This window comes from Enhydra lutris, unplaced genomic scaffold, assembly GCF_002288905.1.
Source record: "Enhydra lutris kenyoni isolate GAN:26980312 unplaced genomic scaffold, ASM228890v2 scaffoldscaffold12, whole genome shotgun sequence".
Lineage (NCBI taxonomy): Eukaryota > Metazoa > Chordata > Mammalia > Carnivora > Mustelidae > Enhydra > Enhydra lutris.
Window position 1 is genome coordinate 58,401,691 of NW_019154096.1, and position 14,068 is coordinate 58,415,758.

General features: G+C 44.2%; 1 protein-coding gene across 4 annotated transcripts in view; it reads right to left on the minus strand.

Annotated features, from left to right (window-relative positions):
- Nucleotides 1-14,068, minus strand: part of LOC111144791 (sortilin related VPS10 domain containing receptor 1) — a 494,131-nt gene that overhangs the window by 158,429 nt on the left and 321,634 nt on the right. For all 4 annotated transcript variants that reach the window (XM_022499251.1, XM_022499255.1, XM_022499253.1 and 1 more), the window contains exon 5: nt 2,621-2,694. In XM_022499251.1, coding sequence (XP_022354959.1) covers nt 2,621-2,694 — 74 coding nt within the window. The remainder of the gene's footprint in view (nt 1-2,620; nt 2,695-14,068) is intronic.

The following is a 14,068-nucleotide window of genomic DNA, read 5'->3' on the forward strand; positions in this document are numbered from 1 at the left end:
AAAAAAAAAAAAAAAAAAAAAAAAAAAAAAAAAAAAAAAAGCCAAGAGGAAGAGGCAAGGAAGTCTACTGACTTAGCAGAGCATGGACCTTGGAGCCAAACTGCCTGCAACTGAATCCTGGCTCTGCTACTTTCTGGCTGTGTGACCTTGGCTAAATTAGTTAACCTCTCCATGCCATAAGTTTCCCATCTGTGAATGATGATAATGCAAGGCTCACTTTATTAAACTGTTAGGGGAATTAAACAGCTTAAATCTGAATGTGCTTATCACAATATTAGGGCCTGAATAGAGAAGATGTGTCTCTCTGTTTCCAAAGGTAGAAGGAGGGGCATTATTTGTTTTACTTAACAGATTAATCAGAACTCATCCACAATCATTTTTATAAAGATAATGATATTATGACATTTCATTATAAGGGCTTTGCTTATCAGGCTTTCAGATAAAAGACCCCCATTCAAAGAACAGATAAGAGTGTATGCAATTAGGACCAGCCAAAGCAATGATAGGGTCTGTTCACCTCACAGTGCTGCATCTAGGTAAGACCTTTAGTGTCCTGGAAAATATTGCGTACCATGTAACCATCTACACGGAAAATATTCCCTTCTCAGTTCTTTCTTCTTGCCTATCTTTTTGGTCAACATTTTTCTTCATTTCTACTGGTAGGAACACATGTCCATCCAGTCCTTTTGTGAATGGAAACTTTGCTGGGTCCACAGGTAGCTACTTCAAGTCACTTCAGAATCAGGACTTAAAAGACTGGTCCCTGTCAACTCCATTTCCAGGTTAAATTAGGTGGACGCCATTAGTTTATTTTCGTCCTTCATTTATTTATTTTCTGAAGCCTTTCTTTGCTCATATGGCACCAGGTAAAGACAGAATGAAAAACAAAAATGGAAACAAAAAACATGGACCCTCTTCCCAAAACGTGACCTTATGCATTTTATATATAAAATTTTATATACATATTTTATACTTTAGAGGCAAAACATACAGAGTTGCAAGGTGTCGCGTGTATAAGCGACAGGGTGAGTAAGAGAGGAGGAGAGGAAATGCTGACCGGAGAAGGGAGACTCCGTGACAGCTAGAGCGGAATTCCTGGAGAAGGCCGAGGCCAATGTGGACCCCGAGAGCAAGCATCCAGCCACTGGTGAGCCAGAGCAGCAGTGGGAAAGAGGTGAACAGCTTCTGTGCACCAAAATCCTTCTTTAGTTATAAACATCTCTTTCTGGCAGCAGAAAATTAGGTATCGTTCCTTACAGAATTCTCTGGGTGTTATCTTCCAGCCCATTGTTTGCAAATTTCACTTTTTTAGGCAGTTTCATAAGCATTTTTAAGAGATTCCTCTAATGCAGTTCCTCTGGCTTTCAGTTCCCACAGGGATTTTTAGGGCAGGGTTTGAAAAGAAGAAAGATGAAAATGCATTACTCTTAGAAGTGAGATAATTGGTGTTGGTGTGGGGATAGCAGGTGCCTGTAAGTCCAAAGGCTGATAGAGGCAGTGTGATTTCAGGAGAAGTAAAGGGGAGACACCTTTCAGAGGTGCAGGGAGACTGCTGGCCCCTAAAATGTCATGGTTCCAATGATTCTGGAATGATGTGGACATGAGATATTGAAACTCTTGTTTGATCTAGTTCTTGAAGTACTGTTTATACCAGCAGACATCTACAAATAACCTAAGCATCCTTTCCGTGGGCAGATTAGATCAGGTAGGGTAGAGTCATATCTTTTGGCAGGGGTTAGGTTGTAAATTCAAAAGCAACGGATAGGTAAAGTCAAAATTACCTCTGGTGTAAATGGGGTTGGGGGGTGGGTATGGGCACAAGTGGTAAAGAAAAGGAAGAGTATTATTTTCTCTGCTTCCTTCTTTCTTTTGCTGCTTCTCTGTTGTTCTCCTCGCTTGTGGACACAGCAAGTAGGCAGCGCTCGGCTATATCCTGCACTATCCTCCGAAACATCTTGCAAAATCCTCTCCAATATCCTGGTCTTCACCAGGAACTGAATCTGCCGGCACCTTGACCTTGGATTTCCTGGCCTCAAGAACCATGAGAAATAAATGTGTTGTTCAAGCTAACGACTCGATGGTGTTGTGTTACAGCAGGCAGGCCACGCTAAGGAGATATACATGTTTGGTAACTCACAGAACATCTATGGTAGGAGAAATAAGAAACTAAGAATGCCAGTTGTGCCCATATGATGAGGAGACCCAGGAGATGTGAAATCGGGAATGGGAGGAAGATCCCACCCTTAGACTAAAAGGATCTACTTATTTACACTGAGAACGCTTTTCTGAACATGTAACATACATGTGTATAATGTTTTCAGTGATAAAAACCAGTATTAAAATGTTTTAAGTGCCTAGTTCACAAGTCCCATCAAAATATAACAAAACAGCTGTTACAAAGCCCTTGTCCTTCACTAATCTCAACGATCTATTTGGGGCTCATTGAGTCATCTGAGGCACAGCTTTAACATTCCCCTGAAATGCTGACTCTTCCAGTCTCACATCCTGCCCTACGGGGATGTAGGCGTAATCTCATGTGAGAGATCTGGGTGAGAAGAAGATTCTAGCGCTCATTTACTAGGTAATCCCTTAATGGGCTACAACATAAAATGAGACTTACCAGTAGAACCTGTTAGGTACGACCCCTTCCTGGATAAGCTGCCACCTTCTCCCAAATTCAGCAGAGCTGTATAACTGTAGAGAAGAGAAATTATTTCACACCTTGACCCCAGTACATTAAATACATAATATTAGTTTCGCTGGATCAATACTAATAGCAACCACCACCACCACAGTAGTACCTACTGTTTACTGAGTACCTGCCATGTGCCAAGTGAATGAGCCACATCCCGTCTCTACTCCTCACATACATTCTGCAAGGCGGGTGTTATATCGCCACCTTAGAACTAAGAAAGCTGAAGTTCAGGAAGATTACGTCATTTGTTGGAGATCACATGCCCCCCAAACATGAGAATGAGTGGGGATTCATGCCCGTTCTACCTGGTGACAGTCAGCCATACCACTTGACCTAGCCTATACAGATCACTGCATGGATTACAAAGAAGGGCAAAATCCGATACGTGGCTCTTGACAACCAGGCAGTATCGCCTCCACAAGACTCAGAAGTCAGTCAGGGGTGCTTCACAGACGTGTGCAGAGTCAGCTGAGGCCCGAAAGAATGCCAGCGTTCAAACAGACAGAAATGGGGCAGGCGTGACACAAGGAGCAACATGGGTCAGGCTGGTGAGGTATATAAGGGCAGATACAAATAAGCCTGGCTTAGCTAAGTAAGAGTCGATGGGAATGTGGAGGGCAGCCGGGAACACAGCTTTGAGTGGCAAGTTGGGGAGACTGGAACTGACCCGGTGGCCCAGAGGAGCCAGTGCTGGTCTCTTCCACAACAGCCAGAGAACCTGCAGGCTATTCCGGCAGCCCACGCGGACGACACTTTCACTGGGACCCAAGGGCTTCTGAGGCATTATTTCATTTAATCCATGTGCCATCCCTGTGATGGTATCAGAAGTTATTTTACAGATGGCTCCACAGCTGGTAAGAGTTCAAGGCCACGTGCTACACTGCTTCAGCATCTCCAGGGCAAGGCAAAGCAGCAGTGCTCATGAGCCAGGGTCTAAAGCTCCATATGCTCCACCCCCACCAAACACAATTCTTCTCCTACTTCCTGCTCCGTATCTTGGCTCACTCCACATCTCTGCTCTTCTCCAATAATCTCTACAGCTCCATGGAAGCGTCCTTAGATGGCAGCCTGGAGACACCTGTTGCTCCCGGCATTCTGGTTCCATGGACTACTGGCTACTGATTTGATAAATATCATTTGGAATACCTCCTTTCTACTATGTGCCTGGTCTGTAACCTACTGACACCCCAATCTTCCACCACTGCATTCGCCAAATCCCACAGTGAATGGATAATGAGTCATACAATCCTGAGTACCATGACTGCCCAGCCTTGTCCCCTCCAGCACCAGCACTCAGTTGAAGGGTCAAATGACTCACCAAGTGACTCACCCAGGTTGCAGATGCACTGAGTGAGTCCAAGGGACAGGTCAGCTCGAGTGACTATATACCAACCCTTGGAAGAGCGTCATATGATATTGTGTCCATTGGATCAAAACTCATTTTAAAGCCTCCCACTGCCCCCAAGGAAACTGAAATATGTGATTACTAAGCAAGCAGCTCCATTGGCTCCAACTACACAGTATTCGGGCATCCAGGCATGGAGAATCTGTGGCTTCTTCTTTCAAGTCTTACTATTTTTTCTCTGCTCTATCATGACTGGGTACATTTTATGCTTGATTCCTTTTCAGGGTGCGAAGGAGAGATGGGAAGGCAGCTCCCCTCACAGAGATAACAAGGGATGGGACAACACATTCCCTCTTAATTCTGAACCCAAGCGGACGGAGTATGCATGTCCTGTTTCTGGTTCACCAGCATGTCCCAAACACTTGGCGTCTGAGCACACAAACTTGCAGAACAACAGCAAGTACCTGCGTCTGGGAGGATCTGCCTCTCCCTCTCCCCTTGCTCTATCTTTTTTTAAAGCCCATAGCTGCACTTTTTCCCATGGTTTAAAGACAAATGAATGGGAAGTCATCAGAGAAGCAGAAAAACCATGGGAAACTACAGGAACTAGGGGTGCGTGGCTGGCTCAGTTTTTGGGCATCTGCTTTTGGCTTAAGTCATGATCCCAGGGTCCAGGGATCGAGCCCCACTTTGGGCTCCCTGCTCAGCTGGAAGCCTGTGTCTCCCTCTCCCACTCACTCTGCTTGTGTTCCTTCTCTTGCTGTGTCTCTCTCAGTCAAATAAGTAAATGAAATCTTAAAAAGAAAAAAAAAGAAACTATAGGAAGTATAGGAAACAAACTGAGAATTGCTAGAAGGGAGGTTAAGTGGGGGGACGGGGTAACTGGGTGATGGGCATTAAGGAGGACACATGATGTGATGAGCACTGGGTGTTATATGCGACTCATGAATTACTGAGCTTTACATCTGAAACTAATGATGTACTCTATGTTGGCTAATTGAATTTAAATAAAAAAAAGAAAAAAACAAAGAGAAGAGAGTTCACACTGTTGTGTGTGCGCATGTCTATATATAAATGTATGTTAATATTTCTATTATTATACAAAGATCTATGCAAATGTAATAGAATCAGGATGGCTTGAATTCACGACAATTCTGTGCATGAGGCCGGACTCACATATACCCTGAAAATCAAATATTAACTCTGACGGCTCATATGGTGACACCAAGGGTTTGCCGTCCCTGCCTTCCACACAGAATTTGTCTTTGTGAGGAATTACCTGGTGCCCGCATCCGTGTGTGTTTTTTCCTCTATGTCTTTTTTAATTGATCCCCCAGGTTTGGATTCAGAATCTGTGGACCAGTCAGGTATGTCCCATGATATTTGTTTTTATCCTCTTCAAGGAGCCGCTTTGTTATTTGTGAGCACCCAGAGGCCCCTCAAGCAGTAGGTGTCCCAGACAATCCAATAAACCAAGTCTCTCTCATTCAGCTCAGTGACATTTTTTCCCCCCGTTTTCTCTCTCGAGAGGAATCCTTTAGTGCTGTTGGACTCCCCTTCTCACGTTCTCATTCACACCTGAGCAGACTTCCTGTGCTGTTTCCCCACTGATGCTCCCCACTCTGGCTGAGGTGGTTTTAAGACCTGCCTAACCCCGATGCCTGTCTTCTTTTTAGGCCCAGAGCAAAATAGGCCTTTTCTATGAACCTTCTCCTACACTCTAAAATTCCCGGTGGCCTCATTTCCATGGCTCCGCAGATGGTATCAAGCTACAGGCTACACATTTATATTTAATTTTCTTAGTAACCTTCCAAGAGAGCCGTCTATGAATGCAAGGCAGAAATTCCTTCCTTTCTAGAAGTCGTTCTAAAATATCGGAGACCCCTCTCTGCCCCTTCAATGAGACTACGAAGTTTATAGGTGTTGGGAATCCTTTCCTTCTAGAAAATATCTAACACATAGTAGTTGGGCAAGGGGGAGAAAAGTGTCAATTTGTACCATGCGAATTCCCTAGTGATGAATCTATCTTGTAAACTATCCAGGCTTCCCAGTGGGTGGACAAAGGTAACTTATCAGGGGAATAGATCTTATTTCCATGGAATCCCAGTAGAGGCTTATACCTAAAAAACAAACAAATGAACAAACCAGAACGATAAATATCAGTATACTGCAATTTACCCTTAGCCAAAGCTGCTCTGTATATTCTATCTACTACTTCCAATATTTCCCCCCATCGTCCAGCCTGGTATCATACCTAAAGGAGACAACAACAACTCACAGCCACTCAAATTAATGTGTTAATTAAACCTGCAGAGTCTGACAGCCAAGTTCTCTTCCACAAAGAAGAGAAAAGGATCAAAGCCTTTTACCCAATGACACTGTCTCAGCTGCCAGTGGAAGGCTTTTCTTGCAAAATGAGTCAACGTCCTTTAATAAAATTCATAGTGTTGGCAGCACCTAAATAAGATTTATTTCCCTCTGTTGGCTCTGGCTCTAAGGTTTCTGTTGACTGTCAGACCACAGAACTGAGAACTATCATTACTATCTGTCACATCAGAGAAAGCAAAGCAGCTTTCTCCAGCAATGCTGAAGAGAGAGAGAGAGAGAGAGAGAGAGAGAGAGAAAGTGGGTGAGAGAGAGAGAGAGAGAGAGATCAGAGAGAGGAAGACAGAATATATGAATTAGTTTTAGGAAGTCAAGAGCCATCAGCTAACCTCTATCATAAACCCCAAAACACCATTCTTGCAGGGTTTTTGGTTTTGTTTTGGTTGTGCTAACTCTGGTACAAAGAACTGGGGAAATTTTTTTTTTGAAGGAGTTGAAATTTTAGAAAGGGAACAGGGAAAGGATTCCGGTTGACTAAGAATGCAAGGCAGAAAGTCTTTCCTGTCTCAAATCATCCTAAACTATCCGAGACTGCTTCCCTGCCTCAGTAAGTAGAACTTAATGAGCACAAACCCAATGCTTGCCCAAGCTCAAGATCTACTGTCAGCCTCAGGGCCTGACCCTCCACGCTGTCATTATGCTGGTGCAGGGCTGTCAGTACTCCTCCCTCCTGCTACACTCCTCTCCTGAATGGTGTCTCTCTCCCTCCTCCTCTTCCTCCCTCCCTCCCTCTTTCTTTACTAATGTGTTTTGTTTTGTTTTTTCTCTTTCAGACATCCCTCACATTGGCTTGTTTTCTTGCCATCTGCCTTTGTCTGCGGTAAGAAGAGTGCAGGTAAAAATACAATTAATTGCAAAGGATGCGATGGCCAGGGTTAGTTTCGTGAGGAGCTTTTCACCAGTTGTTCAGCCATCTCTGGTGCCATCCACAGGAGGCTGCCAGCTACAAGCCGGATTAGGGGCACAGGCTCGGAGGGAGGATAAAGAGGGATGCCACAGGCAGAAAAATAGCTTGGGGGGCAAGGTGGGAAACAGTGAGATTCACTGGCATAGGTCAGCATTCCTGATCTAGAGCAGACCAACATGGGGTAAGAGAAGGGGGAGTATGAGAGTGGCTATTGCCAACGTTTTCCATCTTTTCCCATTTTCCATCTTCTTTTCATTCACATGGAGGTGGAAGCCCTAGCAGAGTAGCATCTTTCTTTGAAGAGAAATGCAACTTTCTCGTCTGATGCAAAAGCGTATACCCATCACTGCCCCCTTCTTCTCAATATTTCTTCTTCTCAATATTTCTAAGTCATATCAACGTAGTCCCTCTTTTCAAGGCAGACAGGTACACATTAGGGATTTTCTTCTGTGACTAGGAAATTGGTGCAAGAACACAATTTGGTAAAAGGGAGTAGTGAGAACATGTTTTAAATCTTTGGTTGATGGAACTGAATGCTTTCGCCATGAAGCTCCTCATGGAGACTTTCCCAGGTAGGAGGTAGGTCCCTGGGTCTCCCCCACACAGACTCCTTAAGAGGCTTCCATGATGGCAAAACACTTCCTGCCATGGGCTCTTTTCAAGGCTGCCTGCTCACTCCCTTTTGCTTCTCTGCCCTTAACACTGAAGAGGCAGGAGGCCTGCAAATTGCACTTCCTGAGAAGGCTGGCAGAAAACCCTGCCAGTTTCATTTTACTTGCCTCATCCTTATACTGCCCTGGGGATGGCCTGGGTACAAAGCACTCATCTACCTCATGATTCTCCAGTTCTCACTGTTACTGAATTCTTTTTAGGAAGAAAGAGATGGTACCTTGAGGACCTCAGATGAATTCCTAAAGCCAGGCCTAAGGCACAGCAAACATCAAGCTCTTTCCTCCATCAGCTTCAACAGGAAGAGCATCCATCCACAGAAATCTATGGTCTTCAGAAATATGTTCTAATGCCCTGGTTCTACCACGCAGGAGAAGGTCTGAACTCACTCTATAGGAAAAACACATCCTGTGGTACCCAAAATAATTTGATAAAACTTCACTAAGTGCTAGCCTGAGTCTTCTTCCTGTCTGGTGGGTTCAGGGATAGAAGGTGAGAGAACCGTGATGGCCATCACAGACCAGCTCTCCCATTCCCAACAGATGAAAATTCCTCAAAGAAAAGACTAGCTCATCAGGGAGTATCCAGACAACCTAGAATAACAATGTGTAACATGTTGTTCAGGGTGCTAGGGTAGTCTATGTAGGAGAGAAAAAGGTGGGCGTCTGTCAGAGCTTTCAAGGTGGGCCTGGAGTACGGTTAACATAACTGTGGACAAAAAGTATTCCAGAATGAATGGGTCATTCTAAGCAAATAAACAGAGCAGCAAAGCTGGGGTGGTGTTTTGTTCTTCTTTTGGGAACTACAAGAGACCCAGCTTGACTGGTTGTCTGCAGAGAAGTAAAATGGGAGCAGGGACTGTAAATAGAGCCTGGCTGTAGGCTGGACACATGCAATCCTAGTGAAACTCATGGGGACCTCAACAAGGTCAAAGGACAAGAGCATCGAGGCTGGATATTCAGCCTTTGCTGATGAAAAGTGAGCAGGAACGATGACACATCGCTGGCTCCATCCATCTCTCCTGTGGCTGGATTTATCAAATCTGTCACTGGCCATTCCCCAGCTGTCACTGAAGTCTGTCACAAGCCCCACAGTTGGGTTTGGCACTTTGAGGCAGGCTTGGGGGATTAGACATATGGAACTGAGGCTGTCTGGGAAGGAAAGGTCAATATGTGACCGAGGGCCACACACACAAAAAAATGTAAGCTGGAATCTGGTCCTTAAAGATTACCTAATGTAGCCGGAGAAAAAAATACAAGATACATAAAATAATTGGAAGCTCACATCGGGTTTATGTTACAAATCCCTCAATATCAATAAGTAGCCCTCACTAGCCATAGGATCCCACGATTATTTAAGTGCACAGATGAGAGAGCTCAACAGTTGTGAAACACAATAGGAATGTCACACAGAACACCTCCAAAAGACAGAAGCCTCAGGACGGTGAGGACAGAAGGGAGGAGAGACAGCCCAGCTGGAAGGTGCCACACCATAGCAGGAAGAGACACCATTAAAAAATCTAAAGAAACAAAACAAAATTTAAAAAGAAAAAGAAAAATATCTGACCAGAAGTGGGTCACTTCTGAACGCCCCCATCACTCCTCCTGGGTGGGGGGCAATTTCACATGCAGAATCCACTCTATCACAACGGGGAGGGGGGGTGCGCAGGGTGACTAAGAGCCAGTCATAGTGCTTTCCCGCTGGCTCTCCGGTTCCTCCTGACCCTCACTTCCTCTCTCTTGTGATCTTCAAACAACAGTCCTCCCCCTGCTGTGAAATGAGCTCCGGAAATGGGGCCGCAGCATCTGTCAGAGGGAACAGTTCTCATGGTAGGTGGGATGGGAAAGAGATCATTACAGAAAAATAGGAAAAACAACAGCAATTAAAGAAAATTTAAAAATCACACTGGTTTTTTCTAGGGAGGCTAAGGGTTTTGGTGTTTGGTTTTTGGATCGATGGTGCAGGGAGGACGGAGTGGGAAAACATTCAAACGCAGGCTATACTATGGCTCTAGCAATCGCCTGACAGGCCATGTTAGGAAATTTTCTTAATTCCATAGAGCCTCAGGTTCCCCAAATGCTAAATGGGCACAATAACATCTCTAATGTTTGCTCTAAGAATGAAGTTCAGCACTTGATGTGAAAGGCCTTACAGAACGCCTGCTACAGAGTGAAGGGTCAACGCTAGTTCTCTCTCTCGCTCGCCCGCTCTCGCTCTCTCACTCATTTCTGCTACAGATTATTGCCAGCAGCCTTCACTGACTGTCCTCAGACCCCAAGGAAGGGAGGAATGACAGGGAGAAGCATATGAGACTGCCTTTTCTTCCAGACATCCTAAAAGCAAGGAAGTGTCCTAGACAAGGCTTCCAGATCCCAGCCTTTGAGGCTGACCATTTTTTTTTTTTATCGTGGTCTTTCCTAGAGCAACTGACCCTGTTTGGCTTCGAATCTCATGTCCTGCTGTCCTGGGATATTTTTTCATCACGCCTGTAGTGGTGTCTGTAGTGGGATTAGCCAGGCAGGCACTGGAGTTAAGCGAGTCTGGAGAGTGAGGCCTTGAAGGTCTATATTGGTGCCTCTTCATTTAATAATACTTTATATTAAGAATATGCCTCAGTGGGGCATCTGGGGGGCTCAGTGGGTTAAGCTTCTGCCTTCAGCTCGGGTCATGATCTCAGGGTCCTGGGATTGAGCCCCACATCGGGCTCTCTGCTCCACGGGAAGACTGCTTCCACCCCCTCCCCCTCTGCCTGCCTCTTTGCCTATTTGTGATCTCTGTCTCTGTCAAATAAATAAATAATTTTTTTTTTTTTTTTTTTTTTTTTTTTTAAGACTAAACCTCAGTAAAGGAACCTGGCAATTTTAGGAGCATACATGACTTCTGGGTTTTCTTCTTCTTGCCAGCTACGTGATCTTGGCCTCTGGGTTCCTTGGGGCAATGACTATGCCATTTGTCATTTGTACTCCTGATAGGAGATTGGACAAGATAACACTATTTTTTAAAATATGAAAACCATAGAGTTATAAATTCACAAAATGTGTCTACTCACAAGGCCAAGCCTTTCTCCTCCCCAAATCACTCCCTTTCTTGGCGACATCATTGCTTGCAACTGCTCTTGTCATGGAAGAACGTGGGAAATCCCATCATTATTAGATTTCTAAAGGGCCCCCATTAGAGGCAGATCTTTCTGGGTACCCCATGAACTTTTTAAGGAAAGAGATCCATCTTCTCTTATGAGATTCAATGCCCTTCAAACTTTTCCAGACTGGTGCCATCATTAAGGACATATCATAATCCATTCAGACAAGAACTGGTGGACAGAACAGATCAAATGAGCAGGCTAAGGAGTTGTACAAGCAAAACTGTAACTATCTATATTTCAAAGCTTAAAGAGCTACCAAATAGCATAATTGTGCCTGTCCCAACTTTAATCCTACTGACTCCTTCTAAATGTCCATTTTCCTTATTCTTCCAGCCCATTTCACTTAAATGGTTAGGAACAGGTAGAGCAAAGTATTCCAGGTTGCAAGTGAAAAATAATAATACAACCTGGTTAGACAGGTATCTAAGAGGAACAGAGGTCTCCCTTGTTTACCTATGATGGCATTTCAGCTTGAGAATTTGTTTTATAAACAAGCATTGGGATGACATTGGGATGACATTTAGCAAGCTCCCTGGTTTCCACTCTAATTGCTAGTTTTATACTTGGATACTGAAGTTATTTACATATTCATGAGATTAGAAATCAGCTCTGACATTGGAAAATTTCAAGCACATGGAATTCCTACCTAATCAGCATGTAATATAATGTTCAACATATTTCTTATAAATAACTGAGTGCCTTTTTACTTAATGTAGTGCCTTGGGGAAACATGATGGTATTGGGTAGATATCAGTTTCCTAAGTGTTTGTGCTTGTGCAGAAATTATTTGAATATCCGCAGGGGGCTGAATTTCAAGGATCTATTTCTCTTTTATTTCAATCTTCCCCTTTTGACGTTAGGGGGCTGCTGGGTCCATTAAAAAACAAATAGAGCTACTGTGAAGACAAATGCTTTAATATTTAATGGCTTACTGTTATTATAATCAATATTTTCTGAGTACCGTGTATTGGTTTTTCCTTGCTCCATTCATTCTGGTTTCACGGTACCTTTTAGTAACTGATCGCTAAGAGGGCACGCGACTTTGACTAAAGTGTCTATGACTTCAGGTACTGGGGAGACACTACTGATAAGGAAGACAGCCTTGTGTCTAAACCCAGCTATGCCACACCAGGTCAGCTATCTCTCAGGCCTGTGAATAATGCATCGGCTGGCATCTCCACGAAGCTGGCTCTGCACCAGGCTCTGTGTTAAGTGTTTCATGTACATCATATCAGCATCCTCACACAGTCTTGTTGGAGAACCATAAAGGTTAATGAAATGTCGGAGGTCCCCCAGCCATTGGGAGGGGCCTGACAGAGTAGAGAGCTCATGCTCTTACCTGGTTTCTGGACTGTCGAGCACTGGTAAGAAACCAGTATGACTGAGTTTTGGAAAATGCTAACATTTATCCCTTTTTCAAGCAATCATAATTTCCCAGGGAATTCTCAGCATCCAAAGTCATTGTGATCAGCAATGGCCTTCTGTGAGGGACCAGTCAGGAGAAGTACAAAAGATTAAAAAGGAATGGAAGGAAGTTGTTGTTGCTGTTATTGTTTTTCCTAAGAATGGATATGAAACTAAAAGTATTTTTTTAAATTTACTTTTATGCAAGTTACTAAAATTCTATGGTATACTATCAAACACACAGGCAGTATAATTTTCCTTTTCTATCAGTGTATCATTTTAACTCAAAGTCCATCTTCACTCATACAGAGAATGCTGGCTGGTAATATTTAGAGTTTCAACTACTTTCTTTTAAAGAATTTATTTATTTATGTGAGAAAGAGAGAGCACGAGAGGGAGAGAGGGGCAGAGGGAGAGGGAGGCAGAGAGAGAGGCAGCAGGGAGCTGATGTGAGGCTCGATCCCAGGATCCTGAGAACAAGACCTGACCCGAAAGCAGACACTTAATAGACTGAGCCACCAAGGCACCCCAGAGTCTCAGCTATTCGTAGAAAGAGACTCCTTATCAAAACGTGTTCTCTGCCTTGAAAGCCATGTTTTGGTTTTGTGTGTGTCTTACACATATACATAAATACCAAAATACTGAATGTGAGGCGAACATGCAAGCCTTAGGATTTCTTATTTCTCTCATAAACTGTGATGTGGAATACAGACGAATCAAGCAGGTCCCCACATGATAGACCTTGTACTGCCGAATCACAGAGCTCCAAAATAAATGGAACAATATAAATTGCAGAGTATCCTACAACCACCACAAAGCGTGGGGTGGTCCACCAAACGGTCTTAAAGGTTTTGTCTTCCCTCCATGGGACTGATCACCCCACTTAGATGCATTTTTTAAATTCACAAAACAATTTAACATCTCCTAAAATAAAACTGATAGGGAGATCCATGAACAAGAGAAAAACAAAGACGATGGGAAAAACAGAAGGGACCAAAAAAAATGACTGGGGACCCATGCAAGACAGCAGATGAGGTTTCTTTGCCCTCCACAGTTTTCTCTTTTAAATTTCTGAGTTAGTTATAAATACTTAAAAATAAGAAAATATCACATTTCACACGAAGCAGGATTCCTGCTCTTGAAAAGCCACGAAGGTCTGGTAACACTGGGCAAGCCACCCTCGGTTCCAAGAACAGCAGGCTGAGCTTCCTGACACCTCCCCACCCCTGCCCTTCTGAGTGTCTTACCAACACCTGCTCTCCGCTTTCCCACAGCTCAGACCCGGCCGCTTCGTTCAGTTCGATTTCTTGCTTGGGGGAATGGGAATTGCATTCATGGCCTCGATGGACTTGGACAGCCACAGGCATGATGAGAGGAGGTACTTGCACAGGACCAGAGAAAAGGGTCGGGGCAGCGGACCCCCACTGGCAGAGCTTCGCCAGCCTGAGTAAGCAGAGCAAGGGGGCCTCTCCTCCGGAGCTGCTCAGGACTGTTCATGTCCCTTTCAAAACCCTGCAGATC